Genomic DNA, 14,774 nt, shown 5'->3' on the forward strand with positions numbered 1-14,774 from the left:
CACAAGAGAGAAACATATTTTGCATAGAACCAATGATAGAACCATAGGGGTCCAGTCTAGTGGCTGTATGGTTAGAACTGTGCAGCATCACATGTGGGATTTGTCTAGATTAGGAAAAGAGACTGAGGTTAGGTTTAGATAACGTGTTAGCTAACCCTGAGCTAACCTTAATCTCTTTTCCCAATGCAGACAGACCCAAGATCTATTTAATTTACATCACCACTCAGATCAAAGCAGAAGATAGCATCCTGGGGCACAGTTTCCACAGACCACAGCTCTGTTAAATCTGAGGGCACTTATGTATTTTGAATGAGGGATGAAGGTGGAGGTGCTTTTGCAGGGGGAGTGGGAAGAGTCAGAGGCAACGGGGAGGTCAGGATGGCCGGAACAGGAAGGGGAGTCAAGGAGAATGCTCGGCATCATGGGCAGTGGGGAATACTTGGGGTGTGAGAGAGAAGACGGGGTGTAGTACCTACCTGCTCCTCAGCACTGCAGCAGCTGCTTCAGCACCTCTGCCCCGCATGCATGCACACAGTGTACAGGGAATGACTTGCAGGGGTGGAAACATAGATCAGGCCCCACAATATTTCCATTGTGTGGGTGCTAACCGCCTGCCATTCCACCGCCCCTGATTTGGCCTACAGACTGCAATTTGGTCACTCTTGGCTGATTATTATTTAGTTACTTACCTCGTGCTTTACAAAACCAAATAAAGACAGTGTTCCTGTCCCAGGGATTTTGCAAGAGTTTGCAAGCATAAGCTAAAGGAGGTGCTGTAGCATTGGGAGGACAAGGGTGAAAACAATTTGGTCATGTGGTCACATGGGAGATTGGTGCTGGTATCTTGGGGATGGTGTAGTTTGTTTTTTAAATGTCTGTTAGACTCTAGGTTACAAACTTCACAGATTACAATGATCTATTTATTGATTAGTGCAGGATGCATATTACCTAATGAGGGACTTAGGAATTACACCTTTCCCCCATTTCGTTGCCCTGGAAATGGAATATGCCATGTGGCTTTGTTTACTTGGTCTCTAAAATCATTCCACATAGTCACTGTGCCATCAGTAAATTGACACTCAAACCATTTTCTGGGACATGACCATGAAGTAACCCTAGGCCATCTATGCTGTGCTGCAGTTTCTAAGTGCCAGCCTTTCTGGGACTGCTCCAGAAATGTAAGGAAAGCTGTCAGTAGCCACAGGGAACTGCAACTGGCTTGGGAAGTGCAGAAGCACCTGACACCTTTAAGAAAGCACTAGGTAGAGAAAGGTCACTTGTCCCAATAGCGTGTCCTCTTTAACATGATATCAATGCCACTGGAGTTCTTCAGTCCCTAAAGCCAGATTTTCAGGTGGTGTAAATCCATTACAGACAAGAAGCTACACTGATTTATGCCAGCTGAGAATCTGGCCCCTTCTCTTCTTCCCCACAGTTCTTGTTAGCTGTCTCTGAACACCCTTGGAAACTTCCTCTGTGTATTCAGAGCTCGTTGAAGAAATAGTTCTGTTTCACCACTGCTTACTCTTCATTTCTGAATGTTCTGTCTGCCTCCCCCAATTTCCCCCCACCCCCTTTTGGGGTGGTTTCCCTTCCTCCTGGGTGTATGTCCCTCCTCCTTTCAGCTTTTTCACTGCCATTTCCATAGTCATCCCCATGCTAATTTCCCCCTCCATACCAGGAAACCTGACCTCCCCACCATCTTAGGCTACCCTCTATCTTCTCTCCTCCTCTGTAACCACCAAAGCTATAAACTGGCCATCAACAAGTTTAGGCTTGAAATTAGACAAAGGTTTCTACCCATCAGAGGGGTGAAGTTCTGGAACAGCCTTCTGAGGGAAGCAACAGCGGCAAAAAATCTAACTGGCTTCAAGACTCAGCTTGATAAGTTTATGGAGGGGATGGTATGATGGGACTGCCTACAATGGCATGTGGTCCATCAGTGACTGACAGTAGCAAAAATCCCCAGCGACCAGAGATGGGACACTAGATGGGGAGGGCTCTGAGTTACTAGAGAATTCTTTCCCAGGTATCTGCCTGGTGAGTCTTGCCCACATGCTCAGGGTCTGATCGCCATTTTGGGGGTGGGGAAGGAATTTTCACCCAGGTCAGATTGGCAGAGACCCTGGGGGTTTTCGCCTTCCTCTGCAGCATGGGGCACAGGTCACTTGCAGATTTAAACTAGTGTAAATGGTGAATCCTCTGTAACTTAAAGTCTTTAAACCATGATTTGAGGACTTCAGTAACTCAGCCAGAGGTTAGGGCTCTATTTCAGGAGTGCAATGTGCAGGAGGTCAGACTAGATGATCCCTTCTGATCTTAAAGTCTATGATTCTAAAGCCCAATAACTATCTGCCATAACCTTATCCCTCATCTCCAATTCCCCACCAGCATATTAGCGGGTCACTGTCCTGTAGTACCTGCTGTGTGCTGTGAATACCTATGAAGAAGCCTTTGCTGACAGTCTCTGCAATACAACATGAATCGTTTCTCTTTGCTTCTCTAGTTCTTCTTAGCATTTCATAGAGCTCCTCTCTTCCTTCTTAGCAGGTTGTTTTATAATAATGTCCACAGACAGTTTGGGGGATCGGGGGACTGTCAAAACCTACTACAAAGGTTTCAAAGAAACAGGGACTAGTACTGGCTGAGCCAGCACATATCAGTGCTGTAAAGGAAAATGGAGCAGTCTCACAAAGGGAAAAGAAATGATGAGCTTGATCTGTGTAGCAGCATCTGCTTCTCTCCCTTTAAGGGAAAATGATGCGTGGGATCAAAGCGCTGCTCAGCAGAGATGTGCGGGGAGGGACATCGTGGCGTACGATTCTACGTGGCTGCAGGCTTCTTTGTAGGATATTATTGCAGGGTCTTTTTGGATGAACATCTTGTCATTGTTTAGTGCTCGTTTCTAGAGTAGCCTTAAGTTCCATGTCAAACTGGGCTCCGAAGTGTAAATAAAGATCTGGACCTACCTCTCAGCTCCTGAATACAAAGTATGTCACTCGTCTTAGACCCCCACAAATCTAAATCGTCCATTAGTATAAATTACTGCCATTGGCAATGCTGAATCGGGAAAGGGAGACAGGAGTTTCCCTCTTAGAGAAATGAAGCTACCTTGTTTCCTAAGTCTGTTTTTTGTCATGTCCCTCACCAAGAGTTTCTGCATTACTCTTTACAAGCTGCTGTCACGCACATGGGTACATGAAGGCTGAGAGCTATGGTGGCATAGGGGAAAGGAAACTGGCAAATTTGACCCTCAAAAGGGAAAAAAGAGAGTGTTGGGCTTTAGAGACATAGTGGGTAGAGGAGGGGGACTGGCAGTCTATTCTATTCCAGTTCCATTTGATGGATGGGATAACAGGCCCAGAAAGACTGACATTGGCTGCAGGTGTAGCAAGGTGAGATCAACTAGATCCACAGGCTCTCCTTTACCTCCTTGTTGCTAATGTGGGGTCTATCTGCTCCATCACACTGACTCCTCTCACAGGGGTGTTGAAGCTCCAGTTAACAAATGTTCGTAAAGAGCACCGAAATCCTCGGATAGAAGGCAATGGGGAAGGGCAGTGACAAAATTGCAGATATAAGTTAATACAGTTGCAATGACCTTTAACCTCTAAAAAGCATTAATAGCTCTTTATAGCAATACCATTGTATTGTTTATTATGTTTATTACACAATGCCCCCATTGTGCTAGGTGCTGTATAAACATAAGAGCAGTAGAAAGTCCCTGCCCTGAAGAGCTTACAATCTAAAATAGACAAGATAGACAACGGGTAGCAGAAAAGGGTATCCAAAGTGAGCAGAGTGATGGTGTGCAGAGTGATGTCATGGGGGTGCCAACATTTTGTTGTTGTTGTTGTTTTTATTAGCACCAGTGAGAGGCTCCAGTTATTTGCCCTTTCTTAAACTGTCTTTTTTTCCCAGGAACCTTGGCTGGAAATGTGCTGGTGAATCTGTCCTGATGCAGACTTTCCTTCTATTTCATCTAAGGGGGTAGGGTCAGACTAGCACGTTAAGATGCAGGAGCCAGTTTCTGGAGACACGAACATGGCCTCTCCCCCATTGAAAACATCAGTGGTGAACCCTGCAGCCAACCCCCGACGCATGCGACGGATCATTGCTGAGGATCCTGAGTGGTCCCTGGCCATTGTTCCACACCTCAGTGAGCTCTGCCTCCAGCACATCGTCAGCAACTTTGAAAGTAAGCCATGGTCCCTTCCCCACAGTAGTCCTGCGGACCGCATTGTTCTACCTTGGGTTGTGGAGCAGGCTCACACTGGGTTCTCTGTCCTGCTGAGAGTCAAAGACAGGGAAAGAGAGTGGACACAGGAAAAAATCTCTCCTGCTGCTCAATAGCTAGATGTGTCTATGTAACTCCATTGCAGTGGTTTCCATTGAGTTACATGGGGGATGAATTTGGCCCACTGGGACTACTCCACAGAGTGAGAAGCTGCTCTGAACTCAGCCCATCCTATCTGTTGGGGTGCTCCTCAATTTCCCTCCATGCCCTGCTTGGACTCACTATATCAGCTTTTACCCTGACCACTGAAGTCAGATTTCTCTGCTCTTCGTCATCTCGCACATTACAGTACCCTCCAGGGGCCCAGTCAGGATGGGTCCCAGTCTGCTGGGTGCTGTACAGACAGAGGTAGAACTATTCCCTGCCCCAGTTGAAGAATACAAGTAATGTCTGACGGGTGTGGGAGTGGGATATAAACTTACGATTTCACTAACATTTCCATAGCTGTCAGCTGTGATGTGACAACCCAAGAATGGTGACATCCTCAGGTAGAGCGTGTGCATCTGGACCAGATGAACTGCTAAGAAATAGCAAGGCTGCTAGTCTAGCACGCTGCCAGGTCAGGGTTCAGAGTTTGGGTCCCAAGCTGCCTGGGTCTGGGAGCCCAGTGAGACTGGGGAGGAAAAGGAGCAACTTCCTTCGATCCTCAGTGATGCTCTCTGCCCGATTCAGAAAAGTGGCATTGAAGGCCTCAGAAAGGGTTTGTCTAAGAGAGGGGTCACTGCAGTGTGAGGATGTTAGTGTGTGGGAGGAAATGGAGGGAATACTGGAAGAAGTCTCCAAGCAAAGCCACAGCGCTCTTCTTCTGTAGATATCTTTAGTAGAGAGACACCCAAGAAGAGAGAGAAAGTAGGAACACAGCTTTGCTTCTCAGAATAAGATTTTCCATGTGCAGACAGGTCTCTCTGTTTCTCATCTCTATGATTCCATCATGGGGTGATAATTAATACAAATCGGGTATATAGTCCTGTAATGTATATAGCACTCTGCAGAAATTCCCTGCCCCAAAGAGCTTCCAGTGTCAGCGAGACAAGCTGAGAGATAGGACAGAGGTTCAGGGCAGAGGGGTGAAGAGAGATTACTGGAGGAGAAGGGAACATTTTTCTGAATAAGGTAGGTTTGAAGGATGAGATAGAGGGGGCTTGGTGGGCAAAAAGTGGGTAACTCTTTTAGCAGAATATACAAAGGTGCAAAGACAAGATAAGTTTTATAAAGAACATTTAAAGAGCCCAGACCCAAAATGTTCTCCTTTAAAAGGTTATAATCCTCTGGGGAAGTTCTCCAAACAACGAGCCAAATTCTGCTGTCACGTATACTGGTGTAAATCCAGAGCAACTCCATTCACATTAGTGATGTTATTCTGGATTTACGTTGGTGTACTAGAGCAGAATTTTCCATTAAATATCTACTTAGACAACAAGAAGTCCACCACTTAGAAATAAAAATACAAAATTACTAGCCACAGTTTATGTAGGCCCGACAATATTTTTGTGGTGTGGTACTATGGGAGCAGCAGAAGGGAGCATACGTTAACAGATGCTATTCCCAAACAGCATATAAAATCAATGACTGCCAAATGGTAAAAACCTTCTGCCAATAGGTCTGGGTTAGAATATTACTCACCATGATATTTCTAGGGGGATTGGATTAGTGAACATACCCCCCATGATATTTCTAGGGGGATTGGATTAGTGAACATACCCCCCCTCAGATTCAGAATGCTTTTGGGGAGTAACCTCTCCTCTTCTTTATTCCCTACAGAGAATCCCGTCGTGGACCGTCTCCTGCCAGAGCACCAAAGGAAGGTGCTGGACAGGATTTCCACAGGCCTGCCCCTCACAGTGACCGCCAACCTGATCAGCGACGAAGGCTACTGGAAGAGGTGCTGTACTGAGCGCTGGGCAGTGTGTGATGTCTCCCGCTATGGGGGCAGCTGGAAACGGATGTTCTTTGAACGCCACCTGGAGAGCATCCTGAAGTACTTCATCCCTAACACAACCGACCCCAATCAAGTCCTGGAGGTCATCCCACTCTGCAAGGAGTATGTGAGGAAGCTGGAAATCGATCAGTTCCTCCCACCGGTGAAGCTGGATCAGAACAAGGAAGAGGATGACATGTCCGATTCTGGGAGTGATGTTGGGGTTGATGAATTCTGCATGCATCACTATGACCTAGGAGTGCTCACTGCTGCCCTCTCTCACCTTGAAGAGCTGCATCTGACGTATGGTGTGAAAGACTGTGGCATGAACTTCGAGTGGAGCCTCTTTGACTTCACCTATCAGGACTGTTGCTCTCTGGCCAATGCTTTCAAGAAGTGCCACGCCTTGAAAGTAACTTGCCCAAACTGATTTTTTAACATTTATATTTGAAAGGATAAGCTAAAACAGGGACAGAATACCCTTGCAAAGAGCCAAGAGACCAGTTTTACCTGGTGCTCACCATTAGTCTTCCCAGTCCAGTGGGTGGCTTTCAAATGTTTGACTCAAATAATTTGACTGTCTTAGGCAAACTTTCTAATTTGGTGCCTAAATATATTCATAGGATGCAATTCACTGTAATATGTAGGGGCCACAGCCAAATCACAAAAACCGGTCGAGTATTTGAAATGCATTTGATGCCACACAACGGGCAACATTAAGAGCTGGTATAAGCAGGTCTGTAGCTGTTGAAATTGATAGGGCTGCCTGCACCAGGCTTGAATTTGGCCAAGTGAGTGGAAAGTCAAGATGTGAAGCCAGGCTGTCTACTAGCTAAGGGCAGGGCCTTTCCCCCTTTGTAGTGCCTGTCTAACTTCATGTTTGAAATGAGACTAACTTGGTGGCGTGTAATTGAATATCCTGCTAGGTGCTGTTTGTTATCATGTGTTGTGTGAGGTTCAGTAAAGCCTGCATCTTATTCACGTGAGTAACCCCTTCCCCCCCATATAAAATGTGTTCTCTGTAGATCAGGAGAGAAGGAGCAGTTGCACCTCCCTGCATAATCCTGGATGGGGATAAGCAAAGGGAGCCAGTTCTCTGTTAGGCCAGTCTCTTAACTTTTACGAGCAGATACATGCAATATGTTACTTAACAAAGAAAATGTGACAGGATGTCACACAGCGGCAGAGACACCCCAAAACACTGTGGGGTGCTGTTAGAACTCCCAGCACAGAGGATGTTTCTCTCTGGACAATAGCATAACCCTCAGCTCCACGGTTATTCCACTATAGAGATTCTACCCCCCAAAATCATAGACATGTACGGCTGGGAGGAACCTCAAGAGGTAAAGTCCAGTCCCCTGTGCTGAGGCAGGACCAGGTAAACTTAAGCCATCCTTGACAGGTGTTTGTCCAATCCGTTCTGAAAAGCCTCCAATGACAGGGGTTCCACCGCCTCCCTGGGAACCCTATTCTAGAGTTTAACTAATTCCGGAGTTTAACTAATTGACACATCACAATTCAGAGAAAAGGCAGAATAATCTGATCCCTCCCTCTCTGGATGGATTGACAGGTTCTGCAACTGCCTTCCACCATTAGGTGAAATGAGCTCTTCTGTGGCCACATAGATCCCATTGTGGGGCCCTTTTGTGACAGCAAGGTTCCCTAGTGGGGGCAAACATGTCATTTCTTGTGCACCTGAAGACGGTATGTTGTTATATTTCAGCTAGAGGTCAAACAGTGGCTGTTAAATTTGAAGTTAAGGTGGATTTGGCATTGCTCTCTATGGAGGCTAGGTCCCCAATTCCCTTTGACTTTCAATTGAACTTGTGCACCTAACTCATTTAGGCTTTTTGAAAATCCCTTCCAAAATGATGGTAGTTGCTGTGCCAATAAGCATAACCATATTTTTCTCCCACAGGTCTTCAAGCTGTGCCGGAGCAAAGTGGATGACGAAAAGAGTCGGGTGCTGATACGGAATTTGTTAGATCACCCATGCTTGGTGGAGCTGGACTTGTCCCATAATCTGATCAGGGACCGGGGAGCACGAGCCATTGGCAAGCTGATCAACCGTAGCAAGCTAGAAATTCTCAACCTGTGTAATAACCGGATCCGGGCCCCAGGAGCCCAGGCTATTGCTCATGCCCTAGGCAAGAATTCTACGCTGACCTCTCTGAACCTGCGCATCAACTGCATTGAGGATGAGGGCGGCCAGGCAATAGGCCATGCCCTGCTGACTAATGCCACCTTGACATCTATCCATCTGGGAGGCAACGAGTTGTCAGAGCCGACAGCTACACTGTTCTCCCAGGTCCTTGCTCAGAACACAGCTCTGACTAGCATCAACCTTGCATGCAACCACATAGGGCTGGTAAGCAGCTTCCCTGCCTAAAAGAGAAATTGCTTCGGTTTGCTGCCATTACAGCAGCTAGTGCAGTCCAACTTAAGCATCTGTCTGGATCAGTGGTTCTCAAACTAGGGCCATCGCTTGTTCGGGGAAAGCCCCTTGAGGGCCGGGCCGGTTTGTTTACCTGCCGTGTCCGCAGGTTTGGCCAATTGCGGCTCCCACTGGCCGCTCCAGGCCACTGGGGGCTGCAGGAAGCGGCGCAGGCCGAGGGACGTGCTGGCCGCCCTTCCCGCAGCCCCCATTGGCCTGAAGCGGTGAACCGCAGCCAGTGGGAGCTACAATTGGCCGAACCTGCAGACGCGGCAGGTAAACAAACTGGCCCGGCCCGCCAGGGGCTTTCCCTGAACGAGCGGCGGCCCTAGTTTGAGAACCACTGGTCTGGATGATTTTACATAAAGCAGATGCAGAGCTTCTTTGGTCTCTGAACTGCTGCCCCTCACCAAAGAGCCAACTTTATCTCCATCTCACACACTGCCAAGGTGATCTTGCTTTGAGTATTATAAATTATTGGCAGCAGAGAAGCTGAGGTTATAGCAAATATCGCTTAAAAAAAGGAATTCCCCATTGTTTCACACTCCCTGCACTCTTTATATATAATGAGACCCTCAAGTTGAACCTGTATTTTGTGAATTTGGCCTTTAGGAAATTGAGAGGTTTGTTCCCAAGTTAAAGAGAGGCCCAGGAAATTCAGGGAATATTTCTGAGACTGTCATGGCTTCGTCATGGTATGAAGGCATCAGCCTCATAATCTCCTGCTGGTATCGATATTCAGATCAGCATTGTTAGCAAACTGGCTCACTTGCTGAATTTACATAAAGTCTCAGCTCTGCTACTGACTCACCACATGGCTTTGGCCAAAGTTTTCACATCTGCATGCCTAATATTCAGCTCCTAAATCCAAGTGGCCTGATTTTCAAAACTGGTGGGCATTCACAAATCCCATCGAAGTCACTGCTGGTGCTCAGCTTCTCTGAAAATCAGGTCACTTCTATTTAGTTGGCTACATGTGGATAAAGAATCCTAAATCTAGGCAGCCGTGTTTGAAAATGACCCCTAAGCTCTATGCCTCAGTTTCCCCATTGGTAAAATGGAAATAGTAATACCTACTGTACCTGTCTGCCCACCTCATGAAGTAGCTGATAGAATTTATTAGCCAATGTTTTTAAAGAGCTTTGAAGACGGCAAGCATTTTATTAGTTCTAATTTTATTAGCCTCTAAATAGCAAAGAGCTAGAATGGAATAATACAAGGAGAAAAGGGTGTTCTAAAGGGTTGAGGTTTATCTTTGGAAATAATAACCCTAATGCTTAGTACCTTCCATCCAAGGATCTCAAAGCACTTTGCAGATGTTCATTAGTGAAACCCCAAAACACCCTGAGAAGTTGGTCAGTATTATTGTCTCCATTTTACAGATGAGGAAACAGAGGCACAGGGAGAGAAAGTGACTTGCCTGAGGTGCCAGTGTTCAGTGGTAGAGCTGGAAATAGAACCTAGGAGTCTTAACTCCCAGCCCCCTGCTGTAACCATTAGATACACTTCCCTCCCAACACGGGACTCCAAGCGAGGAGTTGTGACTCCCAGGCCCCTGGTTGAACTGCTAGAGACACACCAAACTCAGGCCTTGGTCGTGTGCCTGCATTCCCGTTGATTTCAAAGGTAGACTCCTTCCCTTCCTTTCCCACTTCCTGGCCTCTCTCAGGAAGGTCAAAGGCAGTGGGGGGCTGGGGGCAGAAGGAGTGGTCACAGAAGGTAGGAGCAGCATGTTTATTTGGTATCTGATAGATATTGATTGACAATACCTAGGATTCAACACCTCCAGAAAACCTCTGTTGGTCCAGTCCCTGGAGTGTGTTGACAGGTGAGGGAGGTAATGGTACCAAGGTGAGCTGCCTCCCAAAGCTCCAGAATTCCTGAGATCTCTGCCAAATTTTCTGTCAGAGCTTGAATTTCCTCAGTGGATTGAACTTCAGTTGTGTGGGAGGCTCTGCCTCACCACAGATGTCCCCATTTCTGAAAAGGAGGCTATCGGAATGGACCTCTCTTGACATTTGCTGGAGTAGGAACGGTATACCTAATTGTGCTGGCGTTGACATTAACTAGCAGTGAGCTGATGAATGGGTGACCAGATATACCGGCATGGCTCTGTCAGGTTATCATCTCAGTCTTAACCAGCCATGAGCCTGAGAATTGCTGACATGATACCCAAAGGGAGCCATTAGTGTGAGCACTGCATAAGGTTACACTCCTTTTCTGTTTTCCTGCCAGTAACGTTTCAGTCGGGAGATTCCTGCTGAGGAATAAGATACCCCATGTTTTGCTTATTGTCACATACTCCTACTTAGGACATGTGAGATGGAAATGCACGTGCTCCCTTCTCCTCTACTCCACTTGCAGGCAGTAGGTGAGTGCTGGTGAAAGGCACTCTGGGGATTGGGGGACATGGAGCAGCAAGCCTGCTCTGGTCTGTACTTCACACCCATCTCCTTTCTGATTCCAGGATGGTGGGAAGCAGCTGCTGGAAGGAATGTCGGATAACAAAACAGTGACTGAATTTGACCTGCGACTGGCAGAGGTGGGGCAAGAGAGCGAGTACCTCATTAACCAAGCCCTGAAGGCTAACCAGGAAATTGCCCGTCTGAAAATCTTGTACCAGCCAAACTCCTTGGAAGAGAAATCCCCAGATCTGGATTAGCCTATCCTATGCCCTTATTTCCCACTGTAGCCTTTGAAATGAAATGTCTCTCCTCATTGGGCAGCTGTGGGCATATGACATTAATTCCTGATTGGGGGAGGGGTAAGAAAATGTAACAGACAGCCTGGTGTCAGCGACTAGGGCCTACCTGGCAGTTGGACCCCAAAGGAGATTTCTCACTGGCTCCTTCACACGTTGTGGTCAAGGGTTTGCCATTTCTCCAACTCCCCAGCCTGAGCTAGGTTCCCATCGGCTTCAGACTGGCCAAAGCCCACCCTGCCATTCTGGAAACTACACGTGCTCCCTCCATTCAGTAGATTTTTCTCAATTTATCTGCTCTACTCATTGTCTAGGACACCTGGTGGGGCTGGTAGCATGAGTGCCTCTGATAGCCAGCTCTTGGAGTAGACTTTGCCCAGAAATTATGTAGCTTATTGTTACTATGGGACAGAATGCCATGAATGGAGACCCAAAGCTAGTGCCAAAGTTGGGTCTCCCATGTGATTCTGCCACAAGGTGGTTTCATGCTGTCATTGGCAACTGGGAGCAAAGGATGGTAAATAACACCAGCACCCAGCCTCTGGGAGCATCACACAAAACTTATGAGATTGTCATCATAAAGTGGGGGCGCAGTTGCCAGGGAAGAGCAAATAATAATATGGGAGACTCTATCTATGGTCCATGAGCTCACTCTGCAAAAGCTTTGACCAGCTGACCTCTTGCCAGAGCTCACTCACAGGGACTGCCACCAGACCCAGAATGGAAGATATGGGGCCAGTTACCAGGATATCTAATTATCATAGTTCTTCTTCCTTAAGGAGGAGTTCCTCTGGTAAATAGACTGCCTTCTGTTTTGGATTTCCGTCCCACACTAAACAGCTTGTTTAAAGAAGCAGCCCCAAGCAGATACACACACATTTAAACAAGGGAAACAGCCCTTTGTCACTCTCCCCAGGGGACAGAGGCTTTGTGTTATGTATGGAATCTGTTAATGAAGCACACCCCATTCTAAAATGAAACGAAAGGTTTAGATTATCCTTCCACAGGAGTTAGGGTATGTGTTAGGGGGCTTTATAAGCTCCATGCTGACAGTGTAGGAAACTAAAAAGGTCTCTGTTTAGTCATAGAGCAGGTACACCAAAGACAGGCTTCCCAATCCTAGCACTCTACCAAGACAGCATGGAGAGTCACCTCCGGGGCAAAAGGGGAGCTTAGTTTCCATGTGAATTCACTCCTCCATCGCAGCAGTGCTGCTGGATTGTGTGCTGTTGACACCTGTCCATAGGGAACTGTGCTGAGACTCCCAACTCATTTCATGAGGGGCTGATTATCCCCAGGTGTGGCTGATGGGGCTGATTACACTCAGATGTGATTTCATTGTAGTACCTATCTCTCTCAGACTGGCCTGAAAAGTCATCTCCTGGAGTTAGTCTCAGAATATGTTTTTCTTTATATAACCTTTTCAATTATTTTTTCTTACAATAAAATAACTAAAACAGGGAATTATATATATTCCACTGTATTGGCTTCTATTCTTACCAGTGAAATCAATTGGCAGTCTATGAAGGGCATACTACAGTGGCCTGTGGACCACTAGTGGTCTACAGAGTGGTTGCTGGTGGTCTGTGGCGAGCTGTCACATGGTACTGGGGCCTTCTTTGTTTCCAGCTGCTAAATGGCATTAAAAGAAACTCAAGCCACATTCAATACTGGTCTAAATGTTTCCTCTCCTGGTGAGCAATGGTAGTTGCAGTTTGGATGTTATGTGACTGTGACTGGGAAGGGAGATACAGAGACTGTGTGTGGGTATTAAAAATGTGGGTTGTGCTATGAACAGAGTTGAGAACCCCGTCTAGACAGAACAGTTAAGAAGCAGGAGGGAAGAGTTAATGGTCATGGAATAGTTAATGCATTACATACCAGATACCATGTTCTAGGGGAAGATTGTACATATTAGGCCAAATTCATGCCTGGTGTACCTCCACTGACTTGAATGAGTTTACAGGTGGGATGAACTTGTCCCAGGTGGTTATTGTTTTATGATCCTCACCCATGGTTAGATTCTGGGTCTATGGAACGAGTGCTACTCCTCAAAGTTCTGAGTAAGTGAACCCTGTTGCTTATAACTTGTTATGGTGTCCTCGTAAATGAGCTCAGTGAGCTTTACATAATACCTAATTAGTTCAGGTGTCAAACATGAGTTTTGCATTAGACAGTCACAAATTTAGGGCAAGCTTTTTCTCTCTCAGTCCAAACATTTTGATTGCATCAATTTAGCACTCACTGAGGTGGTTATCTGTGCTAATCCCCGGTGAAAATGGAGCTGGGGAGAGTTAGAGGCACTTGCCATGGCTAGAAATCAGCTTTGACCTGGAACCTAAAGATTATATATGATGGGGCATTCTACAAACAGTGTAACTAGGCTGCTGTAGGCATGTATTGTTTTGGACAGTTAGATAACAGCTTTGGCAATATTTTGTTTCCAGCTGTAGAGGAAAATCAAATCTTTAGGTAACATGAATTTATTGCATATGGAGTATTTGTGAGTGATAGCGAGAACTCTAGCTCACCTGTATTTCTGTCTTTGTTCCAAACTTGTGGTGTAGGATATTTTTCAGCCATAGTTTTCCAGAGGATTGTGTAAACTTTACTAGTAGAACAAATTCTTGGTTAACAACATCCTAAGCGGGTTGGTAACTTCTCTAACATGTAACTGCAAAACACGCTTTGCATTATGACATCATCCTGGCATGTGGGTTAATGTGGGGCAGTGATTGGATCTGATGTGACTTCAGTGGCTTCATGGAGGCAACTTGCCTCTGAGTTCAAACCCCCCAAAGTGCTTGAGACACAGTTATGATTCCTGTGGTGCCATCCAGGCTTTGGGAAGCGTTCCAGTAACAAGCTCAAGCCAAGACCATTGAGGGGAGTGAGCCCAAGCAACAGCCTTTCGTCCCCACTGTGAAACAGCGCAGGATATTCCAAGCGAAGTGGCCTGTTCCAGATTTGATCTTCAGGCTGTGCTGCTATTTCAGGCTTTCCCTGAATGGTGGTCTAAACAGGGTGTGTCGAGGTTGGGGAGGGGAGAATATTGTTTGTTGCGGGTTAGAAGCTTTTCTCTGGTTATTGACCCAGCTGAGGCTTTGAATATATTTTTATAAACACTGTCTAGCATTCTAGACAGATGTGTGATGAAGCTAAAGAGCTAAGTTCCATAAATAATACATCTCCCCCTCTTAGGAAGGGTTTTGTGCTGTTCTGCCTTTGCTCCTCACTGGCATTGCTGTGGGGGCTGGTGAGGCTCATTTTGAATAGGACACTCATCTTCGGGAGCATGGCTGGTTTTCACAAACCTTTCTTTAGCCTGGGGAGAGGAGGAGCTGTAACATCCCAGCCAGAACCCATGCAGCTCTGTGTGCCCTGTGCATGTTGCTGCTCGGGAAAGCCAAGCTGTCTTGCTGAA

General features: G+C 46.5%; 1 protein-coding gene across 1 annotated transcript; it reads left to right on the forward strand.

The window, feature by feature from the left end:
* Positions 1-4,014: 4,014 nt before the first annotated feature.
* TCTE1 (t-complex-associated-testis-expressed 1) lies at positions 4,015-11,427 on the forward strand. Its single transcript, XM_024193719.1, has 4 exons — positions 4,015-4,198; positions 6,059-6,627; positions 8,134-8,583; positions 11,117-11,427. The coding sequence occupies exons 1-4, from the start codon at positions 4,015-4,017 to the stop codon at positions 11,309-11,311; spliced, it is 1,398 nt and encodes a 465-aa protein (XP_024049487.1). The 3' UTR covers positions 11,312-11,427.
* Positions 11,428-14,774: the final 3,347 nt, after the last annotated feature.

Source organism: Terrapene carolina, unplaced genomic scaffold (genome assembly GCF_002925995.2).
Source record: "Terrapene carolina triunguis isolate 2854851 unplaced genomic scaffold, T_m_triunguis-2.0 Scaffold85, whole genome shotgun sequence".
Taxonomy (NCBI): Eukaryota; Metazoa; Chordata; order Testudines; family Emydidae; genus Terrapene; species Terrapene triunguis.

Bases quoted from the DNA above. Each gene is read 5' to 3' on its own strand.
- TCTE1 (XM_024193719.1), top strand. From the start codon at position 4,015: ATGCAGGAGCCAGTTTCTGGAGACACGAACATGGCCTCTCCCCCATTG. The intron at 4,199-6,058 runs GTAAGCCATGGT...TATTCCCTACAG, and splicing joins CATCGTCAGCAACTTTGAAA to AGAATCCCGTCGTGGACCGT. The intron at 6,628-8,133 runs GTAACTTGCCCA...TTTCTCCCACAG, and splicing joins AGAAGTGCCACGCCTTGAAA to GTCTTCAAGCTGTGCCGGAG.